Source organism: Labrus mixtus, chromosome 11, assembly GCF_963584025.1.
Source record: "Labrus mixtus chromosome 11, fLabMix1.1, whole genome shotgun sequence".
Taxonomy (NCBI): Eukaryota; Metazoa; Chordata; class Actinopteri; order Labriformes; family Labridae; genus Labrus; species Labrus mixtus.
Window position 1 is genome coordinate 995685 of NC_083622.1, and position 22172 is coordinate 1017856.

General features: G+C 48.7%; 1 protein-coding gene across 1 annotated transcript in view; it reads left to right on the plus strand.

The window, feature by feature from the left end:
* The window catches only part of si:dkey-22o22.2 (putative neural-cadherin 2), a 146776-nt gene that overhangs the window by 101440 nt on the left and 23164 nt on the right, over positions 1–22172 (plus strand). Inside the window, exons 12-18 of the mRNA XM_061049385.1 lie at positions 4062–4311; positions 6708–6835; positions 6920–7106; positions 7190–7333; positions 17035–17318; positions 20409–21038; positions 21117–22113. Coding sequence (XP_060905368.1) covers positions 4062–4311; positions 6708–6835; positions 6920–7106; positions 7190–7333; positions 17035–17318; positions 20409–21038; positions 21117–22113 — 2620 coding nt within the window. The remainder of the gene's footprint in view (positions 1–4061; positions 4312–6707; positions 6836–6919; positions 7107–7189; positions 7334–17034; positions 17319–20408; positions 21039–21116; positions 22114–22172) is intronic.

Consider the following 22172-nt stretch of genomic DNA (forward strand, 5'->3'; position numbering starts at 1 on the left):
CTCTCATATCTGACAAACCGAGGGGCGTCCAAAACGGCTGTGTGGGGGTCGTCTTAAAAGCGCCTACCTTCTCTGGTCCAAACAAATCCAGAGCATTCAGGATCAGAATCTAAAGTTAGAAGGAGGACATACTGACTGCTGCATTGTTGTCAGAGAGGCCAGCACTTCAACATGTTTCCTTAATGTCTGATAGTAAGATACCTTTATCATCTCACTCTCTACACATCTCACTGATTGGTCCTTCAAAGCCTCTTTAGTGGAGAATAAAGTAGTGCTCAAAGATGTGGTGTTTGTTGTTGCAGCTTCATCACTCAGCATCATTTGTAATGAAATGTTTTGTTTACCTGAAAAAGATAAAAAGCCTTTCAAGGTTTGTTGGTACTAAGTCTTTTATCAGAATTCTGAACACGAGTGGAAACTCTGCAGGTGCTTGACAACATGTTGGTATTGTAAATGTTCTGGTTTCATTGAGTAGTCGAAGGTGAATTGACTAATCACACTTGAGAAAGCTTTTCGTTGCACGCAGGTAAATAGTCTGTTTGTTGAGGCAGAAAATGAAATCCCTGAAATCCAATTTTTGAACCAATTTCCAAAAACAAGTTATCTTTTTAATAATCTCCTTTAAGATGTGATCAAATCTCTGTGAGAGTCACACTGACTGTGAGGCGTCACAAAGGAGACGGAGTCCCGGTCGTGACCTGGCATTGTGAAAGGGGGCGTTTGACAAGTTTACATAAAGGAAGTCTTGACCTGTAATCCATCTTATGTGTTATCAATACCCTCAGGCTTAGCCGAAAAACGCACATAGCCAATAGCCCTTACAGGCTTTCTTCTTCCTGTCAGATAATGGAGGATGGGGTAAGGAGGATCTCTGAACTCTCACAGGCTATCAGAATCAGAATCAGAAATACTTTATTAATCCCAGGGGGAGATTTGTTTGCTACAGTTGCTCATAACACCAAAAATCAGCAGGAAGTACAGATTCACAATATCAAATAAAATAAAAATAGTATAACAATATAATAAGCATAAGTACCAAGTGAAAGCAATAATAAAGTAGTATAAATAATAAGCTATGTTCAAGCGCAGGTCATTGAAAATATAAACAATATTTACAAATATGAATACACCTGATGGATTAACAGCGTACATATTGCACGGTTCATGTATAGATTGAACTTTTGATGTTTAAATATTGTCCAGTTTTCAACAGATTAACAGTTTTAGTAGAGAAATAGTCAAGGTAAAGTCCTACAGTCCTCGACACATCGGCTGCAGGTCCAACTCCTGACCTCGACCCTTTGATGCATGTCTGCCCCGCTCTCTGCAGGTGTCTTATCAATAAAGACAAAGAGGCGATAAAATAATCTTTAAAGAGAGAACGTGAACGCTGGTGGAGCATCAAACATCAGGTCGTGTGTGGAGGAAGCAGAGTGTCAAGACTTGAGAGAAAAGGGATTTACGTTTGGTTTCCTTACATTAACTTCCCCCTGCAGGATTATTTCCTGGTCCTGGAAGTTTGTTGATCTAGTCAGCCTTGTCTCCTGGGGGTCTTTAAGGGGGGTTCCTGTCTGCAGGAGAACTGGTGCTGGTGCCACAAGCCATCCGGTCCTTAACTTAAGTAAAAGCTGTGTCGATATTCCCAGCAGGAAGTCAGGCACATTCCCAGAGTCCTTTGGGCTTTCCCCCATTTGAGTCACACTAGAAGGAGACCTCCGGGCGGACCCAGAGGGAGGAGCTAAGAGAGAGAGAGAGAGAGAGAGAGAGAGAGAGAGAGGTCTACTTTCACCTGCTGCCTGCCTCCTCTACCTGTCCCTTCATAATTAGCATGGAATTGATTTCCTTTGAACTTTAATGTGCTCGCTGCAACTGTGTCAACAAGTGTGTGTGTGTGTGTGTGTGTGTGTGTGTGTGTGTGGGTAGAAAAGACATGAGAGTGTCTTTAAAGGGGCGTTCGAGCTGCTCTGGTCGGCGGTAGAGAGAGAGAGTGTTGAGAGGGTTTTGGTGTTTGAAGTTGCAGACAGCGTTTCTCACTCAGCGTGTCTGCGTGTCTCTGTGAGGGAACATGTAACCTCTGCAGGAAACAAAGACTGCAGCTGCTTCAAGGTGAACCGTTTCTCTTTTTTTAATGGAGCCGCGGGCTGCAGACGGCGAGCTAACCCATGTCCCGGACCGGGTCTTTGTGGTGTACAAAGGAGCCATCGGCTTCAGGTTTGCACTAACTGCACTTTAATATGGAAGCCCTGAGCGGACAAACATTCATACATCACTCTGAGATCTTCAGATCTAGACTTATTCTTGTTGATATCTCAGGATAACCACGCTGGTTTTCCCGTGATAAAGAGTTCATTTCTTGAGATGTTGAGAAAGTGCTTGTCGCCGGCTCTCCTTGTTCCTCAGTCACACAACTTTGATTTCATGAGACAACAAGAAAACAACTCAAAGGAACTGTCATCACAGGAAAAAGAGTTTTTAATGCACGTCCTCTAACACTAATACAAAAGTGATTGAACTTCCATAAAGAGTGTCTGCTTCATCCCGACACAATAACCTGTTCCCTGGACTGGACCCACCTGAGGGCCCTTTGACCTTTAATCAGTTAAATGTGTGTTTTCAGTAGAGATAGCCGCATGCTATCAACACCGATTTTCCTACTGCACCAAGTCTGGTTTCATATTCACAACATGTGAGCGCCCGTCATGGTGCTGTCCTGGCTTCACCCGCTTCAACAGAAGGAGGCTGAGGGACGCCGTCAGCTCGTATGTGCAGCCTATGGTACAAACAGACGAGATGTTTGAGACGAGATGTGAAACACTAAAAACACTCTGATGATCGGTGACGGGTTTATGAAAGTTTAAATGACTATTCATATTCTAAACATCTGTTCTGTCGCTGCATGAATCAGAAGAATCGATGTGTTCCTTCCTGTATATGTGTGGAGCAAAGAGTCCTCCGTGTGTGTGTGTGTGTGTGTGTGTGTGTGTGTGTGTGTGTGTGTGTGTGTGTGTGTGTGTGTGTGTGTGTGTGTGTGTGTGTGTGTGTGTGTGTGTGTGTGTGTGTGTGTGTGTGTGTGTGTGTGTGTGTGTGTGTGTGTCGAACAGTACAGGTCATACCCTTACGCTCAGAACATTAAATTGTGGTCGCATCACTCAACCGTGAAAAACACAATCCTTCCCTGCCGAGGCCGGAGTGTGTGGTCAGGAAGAACAAGAGCCTTAAAAGCACGCACACACACACACACACACACACACACACACACACACACACACACACACACGCACACACACAGACACACACACACACACACACACACACACACACACACACACACACATACTCTCTCTCTCTCTCTAAGGTCAGCTCACTGCAGTCAAGAGAATAATATGACTCTTAAAACCTCTGCTGCTGGTGGATGCTATCAGGACAAAGAACACACACACACACACACACACACACACACACACACACGGATCCAATCACATATTTTTTCACACAGAAAGCATCATCAGAAAACTGATCTGAGACCTTTTTAGGTCGTTCAAACCTCTGGACTTTCCTCGCTCAGCGCCTGATGTCCATATAAGGATCTGACGCTCTGACCGTTGAAACGCTGCATTCTTAGTCGTACAGTTGTGTATCTTAAACTGTCATACTGTCAGTGAGTGTTTTGGTTTATGGATCTGGGAGACGTTAGAGCCGTTATGATGATGAACGGTTTGCTGCCGACGGCAAACAGCTGTGTAGTAAAATGATGTCATCACGTCTTCTTTCTTCTTCTTTGGCTTTTATTCTGAGCTGGATTGTGATGACATGTGGGAGTTGTTGTTATGGCTAGGTCTGCAGCAGTGTTTGTGCAGAGCTGCATATTACTCTCTCTATTTCATGAGCTCAATCTGAGGGGTGAGGTCTGTTAATATTCTGCAAAACCGTCCAGAAACCACCGACTTTATCAGAGATGACCCTCTAAAGATGTGAAGTGACTGTTCTCTCACACAGCGCTGACACAAAAACACACAATTCAAAGTGTGATTCAATGTCCTCCCCTCTGTCCCTCCCCTCAGACCATCAAGGCCACGTCCCCGCTCGGTGACCCCCGCGTGACCTACAACCTGGAGGAGGGTCAAGTCCCGGAGACCAACATGCCCGTCCGGTTCTACGTCAAGCCGAACCGGGCCGACAGCTCGGCGTCCATCCTGGTGGCCGAGAACCTGGACTACGAGACGACTCGCTTCTTCACGCTCAGGGTCAGAGTCCAGAACGTCGCCGCCGTGCCGCTCGCGTCCTTCACGACCGTCTACGTCAACGTGACAGGTGAGAGGGCGGGGCGTGGTCATAAATGTCTTACTCTCTTATGGTCACGTTTAAAGGGATACTTCACCCGTTGAAACATGAATATGTATTGACATTGGGTCATATATGTAGAAATGTGAAATACATTTTGAAGTTTGTCTTCTTGGCCGTGAAAAGGCAGAAAGTGTCTTTTTGGCTCGTGTGGATGAAAGACACCAAATCCCAGAATGCACAGCACCGCAGGCCACTCCCACTAAGGTCCTCTATTTACATATTTACTTCAACACATACGGCCGTTTCCTCAACTGATTCAGAGATTTCTTCCAGAATTCATCTTGTAAATTCCTGTCAGAAAACAGACTCTGTGTCTGTGTCCATAGACAAACAGTGAGAGCACCGACACTACCAGTCCGCCCCAGCTCGACCCGGCCCGGGCTCCTCGTCCTCACAGCCGCTGATGTCTCGGCTGCTGAGATGGCAGCGGCCGGCGGCGGCCAGCAATATAGCCGCGAGACAGTTACTGCCGACAGGCCGGTCTTGTGTCGCGGCGGCCCCAATGGCCAGCGACCAGTGGCTAGCAGCCAGCGGCGGCCCTGGTGGCCATAGCAGCCAAAACACAAGACCGGTCTGTCTGCAGCAGCCGTCTCGCGGCTATATTTATATTTTTTCTCCATTATCAGCTTTCTCCATAGAGCCTGTTAGCATAGCTTCCTAGCAATATGGCGGACGTTAAGTTTAGATTCTGGGAGTGAGTTCCCACCCACTGATCTGTGATTGGTCTGTAGCTCCAGTCGTCGAAAATATGAGGAACTAGCGTTGTAGTTTCACCCCGCTAACTGTAACAGCTTCCAATGACGCAAAAATCACTGGAAGCTCCTTTACAGACTCAGAAATACAAAGATTTCACATCTCAGGGGAAAATGAGGGCGGGGTGCACGACCATTCAAAAATACTACCAGGTCTCTAATGATACAAAGATTAATGCAAATGGGTGAAGTATCCCTTTAAGTGCAGCAACTTTTCCAATGAACTATGAACCATGGGTAAAATATGATCCATAGTTAGGCCGTCATAAAGAAGTGACGGTTCAGCGGTGACCATCAGAGCTGCTGTGATGTGGGAGCGTCTGCAGCTCTATAGTGAACCAACCTGCTGGAGGAATAATGGACTTCATATATCTGCTCGTCCCTGAAGTTTAAAAAAAAGAAAGAAAGAGAACAGCGGCGACTGGATGTGTGAGCTCCACGCCGCCTCATTTTTTAACACTGACTCATTTCCCAATCAGGAGAAAACACTTTGAGTGGCTTTGAACAAACCCACATCGGACGCTGTAATTGGCTTAGCGGAGCTAGAAAAGTGAGCTGACAAGCTGCTTTGTGGACTCTTCACGGTGTTGGGAGGATAATTCCTCACTAATAACTCTGTCTTCATTAGCGAGGGGAGACTGGCGTTCTGATGGACGTCTGAAACCACGGACTGACTCCCAGGAGAGGAGAGGAGAGAGTAGGAGAGAGGAGAGGAGAGGAAAGAGTAGGAGAGGAGAGAGGAGAGGAGAGGAGGGGAGGAGAGGAGAGGAGAGGAAAGAGTAGGAGAGGAGAGAGGAGAGGAGAGGAAAGAGTAGGAGAGGAGAGGAGAGGGGAGGAGGAGAGGAGAGGAGGGAGGAGAGGGGAGGAGGAGAGAGGAGAGGGGAGGAGAGAGGAGGAGAGGAGAGGGGAGGAGAGGAGGGGAGAGGAGAGGGGAGGAGAGGAGAGGAGAGGAGAGAGGAGGAGAGGGGAGAGGAGGGGAGAGGAGATGAGAGGAGAGGGGAGGAGAGGAGAGAGGAGGGGAGAGGAGGGGAGAGGAGAGGAGAGGAGATGAGAGGAGGGGAGGAGAGGAGAGGGGAGGGGAGGAGAGGAGGAGGGGAGGAGAGGGGAGAGGAGAGGAGAGGAGAGAGGAGAGGAGAGGGGAGAGGAGGGGAGAGGAGAGGAGAGGAGATGAGAGGAGAGAGGAGATGAGAGGAGAGGGAAGGAGAGAGTAGGAGAGAGGAGAGGGGAGGAGAGAGTAGGAGAGAGGAGAGAGTAGGAGAGGAGAGGAGAGGGGAGGGGAGGAGAGAGTAGGAGAGGAGGAGGGGAGGAGAGGGGAGAGGAGAGAGGAGAGGGGAGAGGAGGGGAGGAGGGGAGAGTAGGAGAGAGGAGATGAGAGGAGAGGAGAGGAGAGAGGAGATGAGAGGAGAGGAGATGAGAGGAGAGAGGAGAGGGGAGAGGAGGGGAGGAGGGGAGAGTAGGAGAGAGGAGATGAGAGGAGAGGAGAGGAGAGAGGAGATGAGAGGAGAGGAGAGGAGATGACAGACTGCTCGAGTCCTCCTGCCAACAACAGAAAAACAAAAATGATTAATCAAGCTTTTTTTAACCACTTCTTTTTTTTTCCATGATTTTCAGACGTGAACGACAACGTCCCTTTCTTCCTGTCGTCCACCTACGAGGCCACGGTTCCCGAGGGGGCGGAGATTGGCACCTCGGTCGCTCAGGTGTCGGCAACGGACCTGGACTCGGGTCTGCACGGCAAGGTGAGGAAAGATAACAGCTCTCTTACTGTCTGTTAACTTCTTCAGCTTCTCTTATGTCTCCTTCTTCTTCTCCTCCTTCCTCAGATCCACTACGTGATCCTGAAAGACGAGAGCGGGGACTCTCAGTTCTTCAGCATCGACTCTCGCAGCGGCGTCATCGTCACCCGAGCGTCCTTCGACCGCGAGCAGAAAGCGTCCTACCTGATCGAGGTCCAATCGCAGGACGGCTCCGAGTCCTCCAGACCGGGTCAGCAGGGGCAGCCCAACACCGGTGAGAAGAGCTCCTTCATCCAGTTCATTCATTGTGTTGAGAAATGTTTCCATCATCTCATCATGAATCTGTCCCGTCTTCAGACACGGCCTACGTCAGGATCTTCATCACGGACGTTAACGACAACGCGCCGGCGTTCCCCCAGCCGGTCTACGAGGTGAGCGTAGAGGAAGACAAGGAGGTCGGCTACGTCCTCATCACGGTCACCGCCAACGACGAGGACGAAGGTGAGTGACATGAGGACGACTTTAGCATCTCTTCTTGTTTGAGGTGTGTGTTCTGTTAGAGGAAGAGGCGGGACATCAAATACCAGCCAATCCCTGCACAGTATCTCAGCGTCTGCTGCGGGGACTTTGGCTTCACTTTTGTACAACAGGAGGAGGTGGAGATGTGACGTCATGTTTAAAAACAGTCAATGCTCTGAATGCTGTTCCTCCTCCTCTCCTCACCTCACCTCTCCTCTCCTCTCCTCTCCTCTCCTCACCTGTCCTCTCCTCTCCTCTCCTCACCTCACCTCACCTCACCTCACCTGTCCTCTCCTCTCCTCTCCTCACCTCACCTCACCTCACCTCTCCTCTCCTCTCCTCTCCTCTCCTCCCCTCCCCTTCCCTCCTCTCCTCTCCTCCTCTCGTCTCGTCTCGTCTCGTCTCGTCTCGTCTCCTCCCCTCCTCTCGTCTCCTCTCCTCTCGTCTCCTCTCCTCTCCTCTCCTCTCGTCTCGTCTCCTCTCCACTCCTCTCCTCCCCTCCCCTCCCCTCCTCTCCTCTCCTCTCCTCTCTCCTCTCCTCTCCTCTCCTCTCCTCTCCTCTCCTCTCCTCTCCTCTCCTCTCCTCTCCTCTCCTCTCCTCTCCCCTCCTCTCCTCTCCTCTTGTCTCATCTCGTCTCCTCTCCTCTCCTCCCCTCCTCTCCTCTCCTCTCCTCTCCTCTCTCCTCCCCTCCTCTCCTCCTCTCCTCTCCTCTCGTCTCGTCTCGTCTCGTCTCCTCCCCTCCTCTCGTCTCCTCTCCTCTCCTCTCGTCTCCTCTCCTCTCCTCTCCTCTCGTCTCGTCTTCTCCTCTCGTCTCGTCTCCTCTCCTCTCCACTCCTCTCCTCCCCTCCCCTCCCCTCCTCTCCTCTCCTCTCCTCTCCCTCTCCTCCTCTCCTCCTCCTCTCTCCTCTCCTCTCCTCTCCTCTCCTCTCCTCTCCCTCCTCTCCTCTCCTCTTGTCTCATCTCGTCTCCTCTCCCTCCTCCTCTCCTCTCCTCTCCTCTCCTCTCTCCCTCCCTCTCCTCCTCTCCTCCTTCCTCTCCTCTCCTCTCCTCTCCTCACCTGTCCTCTCCTCTCCTCTCCTCTCCTCACCTCACCTCACCTGTCCTCTCCTCTCCTCTCCTCACCTCTCCTCTCCTCTCCTCTCCTCTCCTCCCCTCCCCTTCCCTCCTCTCCTCTCCTCCACTCCTCTCCTCTCCTCTCCTCCTCTCCTCTCGTCTCGTCTCGTCTCGTCTCGTCTCGTCTCCTCCCCTCCTCTCGTCTCCTCTCCTCTCGTCTCCTCTCCTCTCCTCTCCTCTCCTCTCCTCTCCCCTCCTCTCCTCTCCTCTCCTCTCCTCTCCTCTCCTCTCCTCTCCTCTCCCCTCCCCTCCCCTCCTCTCCCCTCCTCTCCTCTCCTCTTGTCTCATCTCGTCTCCTCTCCTCCCCTCCTCTCCTCTCCTCTCCTCTCCTCTCTCCTCCCCTCCTCTCCTCCTCTCCTCTCCTCTCCCCTCGCTGTCACAGCTCATTAGTGGGTTCTGCTGCTCCCTTGAGGTCGACAGATTTGATGTTTGTCTCTTTGTTTGTGTTTGTCCCTCGCTCCTCTTCCTCCTCCGCTCTAAACCAATAAGCAGCAGGACGCGGGGAAAAGAAATCTGAAAACAACAACAGAACAAACGTCTCCCCCTCCCTCCCCCCCTCTCCCCCGTCTCTTTCTTTCTGTGTTAATGACGGCTGCTGGCGGCGCCTCACAGCCTCGGGGGTTTTCTTTACTCCGAGTGAGTGAAGGAAGGAGAGAGACGTCTGATTATTTGTTTTTTCTCTTTTTAATCTTTAACCTTTATTCCTTCTCTCTGCACGCGCTCACACTCGGTATTCCAGAGTCCCTCAGGAGAATCCAGAACTTCCCGTCGCTCTCGTGCACGCTCCCCAAACTTTGCCTCAGAGTGTGATGAGGTTTAAGAACAGAGCCGTTTACTGTATCAGTCAGAAACAGGAAACAGATCAGTGCAGAGGCTGCCCTAACAAGACGTGAGAATAAGAAGCATCAGAGTCTGAGATTACAGATGTGTGACGATGGAGTCAAAGTTTTTAAACCTCACTAACGACTCGCAGACACGTCGTTTAAAGTCAGAGCAGTGATTGAATCTGACAGCACGGAGAAACCACGCAGTTGAATAATGTTTCACTCTGGAGTTTAATTGACTCGATTTCTTCAAGGTTACTCATCCTTCCTCTTAGTTATATTTTAACAGCTTTAGTCGAGTTGATACAGTTTTTCTTTGCAAAGATAGTTTCTTGTTCTCAGGTGCACTCTGGCCAATTAAAATATATTTAAAGACACTTTATGCCAATCTTAGAGCTAACTCAGTGACTTCACTGTCACAATGAAACTTAGAGAGTTTACTTTGATTTGAGATGCACTCGTCTCGTCTCGCTCTCAGTCCTTCTGTCTTAAGTCGTTGAGTCATTTTCTACTTTTTAACACTCAAATAAAATCAAACAAAACAAAGCAGAAATAAAAATGCTTGTCCCAGGAATGAAACTCGACTTCTAGACTGCAGGAACAGACTCAGGTGGATTCAGTAGAAATGCAAAATGCAAAATTCTGGGAATTTCAAAGTTTCCATGGGAATAAACGGGAATTTATGGGAATAAAACGGGAAAATTGAAGGTTAGCCCTTAACAGGATCTTAAGAATAGTTCGGGAAAATATAGTTAAGCATTGTCTTGACTAAAACAACTAGATTTCATGCAAGTACACTTGAATAGCACACTGCTTACTGCAGGGCTAATGAGGCCACGCCCCCTACATGCACAGTGCACTTCTCCATCACATGCACTCATGATTTCTAGAAACCTGGACCAGAGCACAAGACTATTGAAGCCACACATTTTATCCTGTGGATTAAATAAAGTGATAAAGCTTTGATGATATTATGGAGTAATATATTTAAAAAATGTGAAGTATGGTATTAATGTTTAATCTGCAAATATCACATAAAAATGTATTCATACAGTAGATAGCTAGCTGAAAAGTTAGATACTAAATAAGATATATATTTACAAAATTCCCCAGCTTAACTTCCCAGGGAGAGTTTCTGGAAATGTACCTGAAATGTTCCACCTCTTTGCAACCCCAAGAGTCTGTAGAAATGTTGGTTGCTCCTCATAACATTCAAACTGCGCCCCTCCTCCTGAGCTCACCGCCACCAGAGGTGCACGCTCACCGCAGGGTTAGCGTGTATGTTTACAGCTTGTAGCTACGCTGCACGCTATCTGAGGATATAACATTTGTTTTAATGGAAGAGCAGATCATTTAGCGAGTTAGCACAAGCTAACCGCCAGTGTTTAGCAACTCTGCGTTGTTCTTCTTCAACGAGCCGCTCCAAAGTTCTAAAAGCGATTCAACCAAAAGGTCACCGTCGAGCTTTGTCTGCTCAGCATGTCGCCTCACTGTGATCATATTTTCTCTTCTTGCTGCTCCGTCCACATTCGCTTGATTTTTTTTAAAAACATTTTTAAATGTGGGAAAGGAGCCACAGGTGGGATTCCAACCTGGGCCGCCCGTTTGGAAGACTAAAGCCTCCGTACATGGGGCGTGCGCTCTAACCACCGGACCACCAGCGCCCCCACATTCACTTGATTTTTAGGTTCTGCACAAGGTGAATATCATGATGACACATTCCTACTGGTGCCATGGTTACTGGTCCTGTAGGATGAGTACTCAAGTCCTGCTTTGGACCCACTTTGGACCCACTTTGGACCCATGTGGTCCTAGGTCTCAGTGAGGTCCCGTTAGGCATTACGTGTCTCTAGACTCCCCAGGTTTCAAAATCTGCTTGGCTTCACATTTTTCATTGTTACCAGATAAACGTTCAAGCTGCTGTTTTTGTCTTTTTTCTGTTTGTGTAGTGTGCGCTGGTTGTTGTTGTTGTTGTTGTTGTTGTTGTTGTGAGAGTCTGGATTCAGCGTTTATTCCCCTCAGACGGATCCCTGCGAGCTCCAGGAAGACGCTGAACACGGGATTAAGAAATGCTACGATAGCAAAACTTCTGCTGAATCCATCCCAAAACGTAGACGCTTTATCCCCCAGTTTGTGTCTCATCAGGGAGACCCCGGGGTAATTAACAAACACCCCCTGACCCCGAACCACTGGGGGGGGGGGGGTTACTCAAACACCCCAAACCTTCCTCAAAGGGCGGGTATGAGGGATGAGATTAAAGACACGATAGGACCTGATCCCTGCTGAGTCAGCACTCTCAGAGAGACAGACCTGATTAGTCTGTAACGATTAATCCACAAGACAGTCACTGTTGCCCCTCGTTGACCCCCCTAGTGACACCCCACAAACTGCTCCAGAAAACGACAGAAAGCGTTTTTTAAAGTGACATCCCTGCAGTTATTTTTAATCCAGGTTCCTGTTTCCACATATGTTGAGCTCTAAATGAGGGGGGGGGGGGTCCTGGATCTCCTGGTCCTGGAGCTTTAGGATCTCTGCAGCCTGCAGCAGTGACTCACGCTGTAAAAGCTGCATCTTAAAGGTTTGTTTTTTTAAGCACAAGCAGCCATCAAACCTTCACTTTAAGGACCCAGACTCCTTTTATAACAAACTGTGGAGTTTCAGATTTACAAGTGAAGGTGAGCTCTTCTTTCTAGCCTTGGAAAGAAGGACAGCGATGTGTAGGCTGTACTTTCTAACAGGAAGCCATGTGTGTTCTGAAATGTTGTCTGACCTCGGCAGAATAAATTCTAAGATAATCCACAGTTTGTTATCATTGAGCGTTCAGCAGAACAAACACACATTTCTGTATTTATTTTTCTGCCTTAATGTTGTTTGTCGGGGTAATCAAAGGTAGGGTGGGGTGTATGTGAGGGGTGGGTTTAGATAACACCCCCCCCCCCTCCCCCCCGCCCCCCCATGCCTCCCCGTCTTAAAGCTGATTAGGCGCAGCAGCTTTTGTCGCCCGCCCGTGTTTTTTCTGGATCCCGTTTGGTCCTCCGAGTGGAAAATTTGCCGAACTAAGAGAGCGTCTGGTAATGAGATCAAGAGGCTCTTTTTTTAATTCCGCTGAGTTTGGTGTTTCAGTTTAGTGTCGCCCCGGGGTTTAGTAAACACACACACACACACACACACACACACACACACACACACACACACACACACACACACACACACACACACACACACACACACACACACACACATTCTGCTGCAGTGTAGTGAAGTGATAATGAGGATGAGAGAGCGTGTGTGTGATTGTAATTTGGGATGTAACTGTTCAGACAGACAGTGATGATGATGATGATGAAGGTGTTGATGATGATGATGAAGATGTTGATGGTGGTTCAGTAGGTGTTGTTGGTTTATAATACAAAGTCAGAATGTGGAACCGGTTTATTCAAAGTTCATTATTTTGTTATCTTTCACCTCAGCCGCCTCTCCAGAAGCTAAAACAAGAGAAAGTTGGAATGAATCATTACTCCAGTATGATGTGACTCAGACCTGTTTTTACATATTTGGGGTTGAAATGACTAACATAAAGATTTTCAGCAACTTTGGCTGATCGAAGTGCGTCCATTAAAAGTTTGTTTTCACACATGCACACCTGGAGGACGCAGCAGAGTGCTCTATAGGAGGCTATAATGAGAATATGTGTCTTTGTATCAACGCTACATGTAGTTGAAGAGAATCTCAATGTGAACTAAAGAGAGGAGAAGAACATCCTGGAGAACAGGAAACATGCAGCAGCAGGTTGATTAGAGCACGGAGATGGTAGAGGTGGCGTGCAGACGGTCTATGGTCGTGCAGCGATCACAGGGAATAAAGGTCACCACCCCCTCCCACTGGCTCCTCCCACTGGCTCCAGGTGAATTCTCCTGATTATATCCTGCTGTGTTCTCACATCAGATCACTCTGACTTTCTGCAGAATAAATACAAGGAGGCTGGAGGAGAAACTCTGAGTGAAGTCAGAGTTAATACTTGTTTTTTTTTGTATTCACACATACATCTCCTCCTGCAAATGTCAGGAGTTTTTAGGAGTTTTCTGCAGGTGTGAAAGCTCTGACCTCATTACAGAAATGATCCTATGGAGAGAGACTTTTTTGTAACAGAGGAAGATGATTTTTAAAACAGAAACAGCTGTTACATCTCTCCCTACAAACACAGCAGACCCTGTAACCTGCACGATGCGGGAGTTGCTCGTCTGCCTTTTTGCCTTTGTTTGTGTCACTGGACTTCTGGGTACTGCGGTTCACTGCATTTCAAAAAGCTGCAGTATCTCTCTCAGCTATCTGAGGCCACAACATGACATGTTTCTCTAATGCTGTTTTTTTTTAATCGAAATGGAAACTTCCTCCAGTGATGAGTGGAGTCCTTCAGAGTGTCGACCTGCAGTCAGCGCTCAGGGTCGACTTCCCCCTCAGGTCCACCTCACGAGGAGCGCAGATCTGACCTTAATCTCAATTTTTAGGCCTCCTGCTAGGCTTCGAATTAAATCGGCACTATCCCCCAGTGTGTGTGTGTGTGTGTGTGTGTGTGTGTGTGTGTGTGTGTGTGTGTGTGTGTGTGTGTGTGTGTGTGTGTGTGTGTGTGTGTGTGTGTGCGCGTGTGTGTGTGTGTTTGTTAAGAGGGCAACACCATATGGCCAGACTGATCATTAGGGAGGCTGCTCGAGGCAAGAAACCGCTGGAACTACTCCCCTTACACACATTCACACACACACACACACACACACACACACTCACATTCACACACACACTCAGACGCTCGCCGAGTGTCACCACAGATCGTGTTCAGAGGATGTGACGGACCGGTGCACTTAAGCTTCCCCTCACTCGCTCACACACACACACACACACACACACACAGACACACACACACACGCGTTGCTCTGCGGTGTGGTAATGAAGGTCCTGCATGTCTCCACAGATGGTGTTTGTCTCCTGAAGTCTCCTTGGTGCCCGTAAACACAGAGCGGGCCCAAAACCCAGACAGACCTGCCTCTGGCCTGTTTGTGTGTGTACATGTGTGTGTGTGTGTGTACATGTGTGTGTGTGTGTGTGTGTGTGTGTGTGTGTGTGTACATGTGTGTGTTTACCATGTTTCTGTTTTTGTCTGCATCTCTAAAATCAGGAAGAAAGAGAGAGATGAAGCCAGAAAAGGAATGTGAAAAAAGGAAGCGAGGAGACACAAAAAAGAGTTTATGGAGAGGAAAGAGAAGCAAGAAATGAGGAAAGGAAGAGGACAGAGGAATCAAGGATATAAGGAAAAGGAAGGAGGGATATTGAAAACCGGTTTGTAAGAAAAATCAGTGGAAGGTGTAAAGAAGAAAGGCAAAGGTAAGAAGGAGACAAATATGGAGCAGGAAGGAGAATCTGAGGCATGAATATTTCAAAACAAAGACAGGTGATGAGAGGAGAGGAAGTGAGAGAGGTAGGAGAGGAGGAAGTAAAGGAAGAATGGAGGGGCAAAGGAAGCAGGTCAAGGAAAGAAGGGAAGGAAACAGTAATAGGACATTAAATGGCTCCAATGAGGAGGATTAAAATAAGAGGAAGGGGAGAAAAGCTACAACTGAAGTGAACTCACTCATAAGGAGAATAAGACCTCTGCAGGGCAACAGAGCTGACCTCTGCAGGGCGACAGAGACAGAGCTGACCTCTGCAGGGCGACAGAGCTGACCTCTGCAGGGCGACAGAGACAGAGCTGACCTCTGCAGGGCGACAGAGACAGAGCTGACCTCTGCAGGGCGACAGAGCTGACCTCTGCAGGGCAACAGAGCTGACCTCTGCAGGGCGACAGAGCTGACCTCTGCAGGGCGACAGAGACAGAGCTGACCTCTGCAGGGCGACAGAGCTGACCTCTGCAGGGCAACAGAGCTGACCTCTGCAGGGCAACAGAGACAGAGCTGACCTCTGCAGGGCGACAGAGACAGAGCTGACCTCTGCAGGGCGACAGAGACAGAGCTGACCTCTGCAGGGCGACAGAGACAGAGCTGACCTCTGCAGGGCGACAGAGCTGACCTCTGCAGGGCAACAGAGCTGACCTCTGCAGGGCAACAGAGCTGACCTCTGCAGGGCGACAGAGCTGACCTCTGCAGGGCAACAGAGCTGACCTCTGCAGGGCGACAGAGACAGAGCTGACCTCCGCAGGGCGACAGAGACAGAGCTGACCTCCGCAGGGCGACAGAGACAGAGCTGACCTCTGCAGGGCGACAGAGCTGACCGTCGTCTGACCGTCGTCAGACCAGTTTAATATAAAAATGTCTTTTGAATACGATCAACCTTCTCGTCTGCTTTGCTACACTAACTGTTAGCAAGCTTGTTTTTATTTACCTCTACATGAACGATGCACGATTTTGAACAAAATGCCGGCGAGCAGCCGCTCTCCAATCAGCCTTGGACTTGTCACCAAAATATTTTGCAGAGGAGTGGAATAAATCAAGGATGTGGAGGAGAGAGGCGAGGAGAGGAGAACAAATTTGGGTATCCCAGAAGTGTGTGTTAGAGAGAGAGAGAGAGCGAGAGCGAGAGAGAGAGGCAGCTAATGAGCCCCGCTGTGAGAGACACTCCTGTTTTCCTCTCTAATATTTGATATCTGCTGCTGCCGTCCACTCGGGGGGTATCCCATTTTTTTTTCTGTGTCCGCTGCCAATCAAATCCAAGTTTGTGTGCATGAAGATCTGCTCCGATATCATTCAAGGAGTTTGATTTGAACAAGACGAGTCTCAGTGTCTCAGTGTGATGGACGGCTCAACGCTGGGACTTCTTCCTGTCTCTGGTAAAAAATACATCAGATTGGAAAACAGTTGTTGATGTTTTACACGATGGGTTCTGCTAATGTTTTACTGTTTTTGTCTCAAAAATCAACCTCCAAAGATTCCACTTATAACATACTGTTTTGTAAATTGTATGAATAAAATATCTATTTTTTTGTTTATTTATTGTTTATTTATTAATTTATTGTTAATGTAGTGAGGAGGTTCCTATTTTGAATCTAAATTGTCCGTAGGTGTGAATGTGAGTGTGTCTGGTTGTCTGTCTCTGTATGTCAGCTCTGTGATTGGCTGGAGACCAGTCCAGGGTGTAACCCCGCCTCTCGTCCAATGACAGCTGAGATCGGCTCCAGCCATCCTGCGACCCCGAATGGCAAAAAGCAGTTTAGATAATGTATGGATGGACTGACATCAAGATCCTGAACCTTCCTTTTAAAGTCTGCCTCACCACAAGATGATGTTTCATTGATGATGAATTTGCACTTTAAGAACTTGAATTTCCATTCTGGTTTGGGCTCTTGACTGATTTTATTTGGTTTTATATTTTGCTGTGTTGTCTGATTTTCCAATTTGTTTTGGTTTATGTTTCATGGTGATGTTGTTCTTGTGTTTCTTGTCTTCTGTGTGCTCATGAGGTGACGCAAATTTCCCCTTGTGAGACAATAAGAACTCTGAATCTGAATCTAAATGCATTTAGCCTCCCTGCTCCAAAGCTCAAATATTAGATTTTTGAATGTCTTCAGTTATTGTTTTGTTGGTTCATGTCGTGTGTTTGAGTCTTGAGTTTTGTAGCGTTGCTGAAACATCTGTTATTAAAAATGTATTTCTGAAACCTTCTGCATGAACGTTAGAGAGAGAGGCTCGAGGTTGTTCAAGTCTTATTGATTGATTGACCTTTGACCTCCTCTCTCTCTCTCTCTCTCCTCCCCCCTCAAGGTGCCAACGCTAAGCTGCGTTACCAGATCACCTCGGGGAACGCCATGGGCACCTTCGACGTGGAGCCCGAGGTGGGCACCATCTTCGTGGCTCAGCCGCTCGACTACGAGATGGAGCAGCGCTACGAGCTGCGGCTGGTCGCCTCCGACGGGAAGTGGGAGAACGAGACGCTGGTGGTGGTCCAGGTGGGCAACCGCAACGACGAGGCGCCCGTCTTCAGCCAGACCGAGTACCACGCCGCCGTGACGGAGGAGCTCACGCAGCTTCCTGTCTTCATGCTCGAGGTCGGTCATGTTGATTCTATGGCGTCTTACTAACGCTGATAACTCAAAGGTAACGACACAGGCTGCAAGGGCAGCAACGCAATCCTCGATTGGCAAATACAGCCAATCAAACCAACGCCAGACCCCGGCGGGATCAGAGTTCAAACCTGGAAAAACATCAAAAAGATCACGGCCAATCATAGCCGTCGTTATAGCAACCTGACCCAAATACAGCTCCGAGCTGAACTGTCTTTGTAATAAAAAAAAATCTTGGCAACAAATCCATGTCACCCAGTGCATTCTGGGACATCTCCAGCCTCTGTGTGACCCTGCACAGAACAACCAGAGAACACAAAGTGAGGGACTAGAAAGTGTTGAGAGCTCGCTGAATGTTTTAGAGCGCTAAAGCTAAACGGTTCAAAAAGAAGCGCCGATCAGATGTCGGCTCAGTCCAGATGAAACTGTTTAAAAACGTCGACGTGAGATCGACGCGCCGTCATCACTCTCGAGGACTCTGTTGTGTTTATGTGAACAAGATGTGAAAACGTATCGGGTTTAGCGCAGACACATCTAATAGCATTGGTCACACTTTTAAACGCGGCGGTGAATTAGCCTGCAGCGACACCTCAGCACAGATCCAGTGACCTCGCTCTAACACATCGTGTGTGTGTGTGTGTGTGTGTGTGTGTGTGTGTGTGTGTGTGTGTGTGTGTGTGTGTGTGTGTGTGTGTGTGTGTGTGTGTGTGTGTGAGACGTTGTTTCACACAATCAGAATCAGATTTATTGTCCAGGTGTGCTCACACACACACACAAGGAATTTAACTTTGGTGAACTGTGCTCTCTTATGAACAGGTACAACATTAAATATCAACAATAAACAGAATAAGAAAAGACTAATATTTACATGAATATGAAACAGTGTAAAAGATGCTGAAGTAACATGATAAGTAAAATACAATTATGTGACAGATGGGTCAATTAAGATGTTGATTACAGTATTTACATAATAAGTGTGTGTATATTGATCATTTAAATTAAATAATATATATATACACATATGTATATTCACAGTGACGGTTGGTTTAGAGTCACTTCACTGTGACAGGTCTGACACTCTGTGACTGTTTAGTGTTCATCAGAGTGACCGCCTGGGGGGAGAAACTGAAATATCTAACAGAGGAACCAGAAACCTCCTCACAGGAAGGCCGAGGGATCGGGGAACGTTCACTGAGAAAGACTGTTGCTTTCACCCGCTCTTCGTCACACCTCTCCCCGGTAATTCATGGTAATGTGCATGTGTGCCGGCGAGCTGAATCAGATTAAAAAAGGTGGAAGTGTGTCGGAGAGAGGGGCCAGGAAGTAATCCCCTTCAGAGAGGCATGTGTCACCGAGTCCTCAACCCGGGACCCTGCTCCCCCCCCCTCGCCTAGCTGCTGGAATTGATTTGATGTACGCTCCGTTCCTCTCTAACTCTCTCAATAGTTTTTTTTCCGAGCGCTCGGATGCCGGCCCCTCCCTGAACGCATCGCGCTCTGAGCCCCCCGTGTGTTAATACAATTCAGCAGATAGCGAGCGGAGGGGGAAAATCCAATTTGAAATGAATATTTCTTGACTTCACCTGCACCTCCTCCTCTGTGGCGCCGCGGCCCGCTCATCTTCAATATTGTCTACCTGCGTCACGTTGTCAGGGAACGCGGAGAGGCAACAGGGGAGGAGGTGGCAGAGGCGGGAAGTGGCGAGGAGGAGGAGGGGGGGGGGGGGACTTCAAAGGCTTCTGTAAACAAACCCTCTGGTGAGAAAAGAGGAGAAGAAAGGGTGAAAGTGTACTTCTTCCTTTGCTTTTGTTGGCGTCTATTAACTTTTAATTGCACAGTGTGTCGCGGTGACAGATGTGAGGGGCTCGTGCTCTCGTCCCCTCGTTCTCACAGATAGCAGGCAGGTTAATTACACAAACAGGACAAAGCTACAGAGGAATGTTTATTCCTGTGTTGCAGGGAGTGTGGGGGCAGCTGCTGCTATCAGCTCCCTGCCTCATGTTCTGTTTTCTGGGCTTGACATTTAGTACAAAATGAAAAAAAGCAATCCCACTGTCTGAACAAACAGCAACAGTTTATTATTTTTAAAGAAGAAGAAGAAGAATGCAGCTGGAGTCCAAATCTGTCGCTGTCCTGGTTTAGTGAAACATTTTGTTTTATGATGATGCTGTTTAGCTGTTGGTTATATATCACACTTACATGTAGCAGAAATCTAGTGTATCCTCTGTATATATCAATCAATCAATAAGACTTCATTTGTTAAAATATAACCAATGTGAACATCCTCAAGCCTCTCTCTAACGTCCATGAACGAGGTTTCAGAAATACATTTTTAAAAACAGAAGTTTAGGAGCTGAGGCAATGCTACAAAACTCAAGATACAAACACAAGACATGAACAAGATCAAATAGAATTCAACTCAATTCAAATTCTTGAGATCAGCTGGATGTTGAAGCTGCTTAAACCAACATAATAACTCAAGACATAAAAAATCTAATATTTGATTCAAGACACTGATTTATTTCTGTTCTTAAAGTCTTAATATCTGATTTTTCACTCTTAAATATATAAATCAAGTTTATCCTCTGAAAATAACTCTGTGAGTCATGACTGTCTACAATGGGTGTAACACCCAAGTCCCACTGTCTGTGATGTTTTCAGAGTTTTCAGAGTCCTATCTTCACTTTGTTTACATCGCCCGGACGGCCGGCTGACTCCTCCCCTCGTGTATAAAAGTTGTTTAATTGAGGGACTAGAGAAAAGAAGAATAACATACTGTACTCACTGCTTAACTGTGTTTCTAGATCACGCTCATTTCAGGTAAATTTACATGCAGTGTGAAGATACGAGCATAATAAAGATCGCTAGCATTAGCATGCTAACACAACAATGCAGCGCCAGTTGTTTTGGTTTCATGCTGGTGCTCAAGGGCGACATCTGCTGGATCAAAAAATCACATATAAAGAGTTTAATGATGTGAAATTATACAACAAGATCACCCAGTCTGTAATACTTCATCCTAGCTTAGATGGAATCGACGACCTAGATGTTTGATTTTGGATGTTTTTCTTTGCAGGTTTCGGCCACAGATCCCGACCAGGAAGCCGACCAGACCGCTCTACGATACTCCCTCCACGGCCAGGGCGCTGGCGGCGAGTTCTCCATCGACGAACGCACCGGAAGAATCTACTCCCAGAGACGCCTGGACCGAGAGGAGAGGGCGGCGTGGAGGTTCCTCGTGCTGGCTACGGACGAAGGCGGAGCGGGACTCACGGGATTCGCCGACGTGCTCTTGGAGGTCAAAGACGTCAACGACAACGCGCCCTTCTTCCCGTGTCCGGCGCTGGAAATAGACGGGTGCTTCGTCGGCCAAGTGCCCGAAAACTCTCCCGCCGACACCTCCGTGATGGAGATGCGAGCCATGGACCTGGACGACCCCAACGAGGGCAAGAACGCCATGCTGACCTACAGCATCATCAGGAACGTGCGCAACGAGATCAACCTCAACCTGTTCTCCATCAACGCCAGCACGGGGACCATCTACACTGTGCTGCGCTCGCTGGACCGCGAGGCCGAGGAGCGGTACCTGGTCGTGGTGGAGGCCAGGGACGGAGGGGGTTTGGCGGGAACGGGGACGGCCACCATCTTGATTTCTGATGTCAACGATCACCCGCCGGTCTTCACTCAAAGACTCTACAGCGCTCAGGTGAGTCCGACGCGCCGCGGTGTGTTCGAGTAGCAGCTCGCTCATCAGAGACGTTAAAGATCGTCTGTTTGTTTTCAGGTGACCGAGGACCTGGAGGTGAACAGCGAGGTCCTCGTGGTTTCCGCCACGGACGGAGACGAGGGCGAGAACGCCGTGGTCACCTTCAGCATCGTCGGTGGCGACGAGGACAGGAAGTTCTTCGTGGAGACGGACAAAGCGAACCGACGCGGCGTTGTGAAACTCAAGAAGAGGGTCGACTTCGAGAAGCCCCAGGAGAGAACCTTCAACCTGACCCTGAAAGCGGAGGACGCCGACTTCTTCGGCCTCGCTCACTGCCTCGTCCAGGTGGAGGATGCCAACGACCACGCCCCCGTGTTCCTCCCGCAGTTCTACGAGTCGCCCGCCATGTCTGAAGACGTTCCTGTGGGGACGATCGTTGCCCAGGTGACGGCGTCGGATCTGGACTCGGGCCAAAACGGACGCTTCTCTTACAGCGTCGCCAAAGAGTCGGACCCCTACGGTCAGTTTCTGGTGGACCAGTCGGGCTGGGTGGTCGTGGCGGACGCTCTGGACCGGGAGAAGATCTCACAGCACAGGATCGTGGTCCTCGCCGCAGACAGCGGGAGTCCGTCTTTGACCGGTTCTGCCATCGTCATGGTAACTGTGCTCGACATCAACGACAACGGGCCGGAGTTCGAGGCCCCCTACAGGCCCGTCGTCTGGGAGAACATGGCGGCGCCCCAAGCGGTTCAGATGAACGACACCTCCACGCTCCTGCACGCCACCGACCGGGACACCTCCGCCAACGGGGGACCATTCTCCATACGACTCCTCATGCTCACCTCGGACGCCACCAACTTCAATCTGACCGACTTTCGGAACGGGAGCGCCGCCGTCACCGCCCTCCGGACCTTCGACCGCGAGCGGCAGAAGGAGTACCTCCTCCCGATCCTCATGATCGACAGCGGCTCTCCTCCGATGAGCTCCACCAGCACGCTGACCGTCGTCATCGGCGACAGGAACGACCACCCTCACTCACCTGGACACACCAGCTTCGTCGTCTACAGTTATGAAGGTTTGTGTATTTTCAGTTTTATTTACAGCACATTCTACAATTCTACAATTCTACAATTC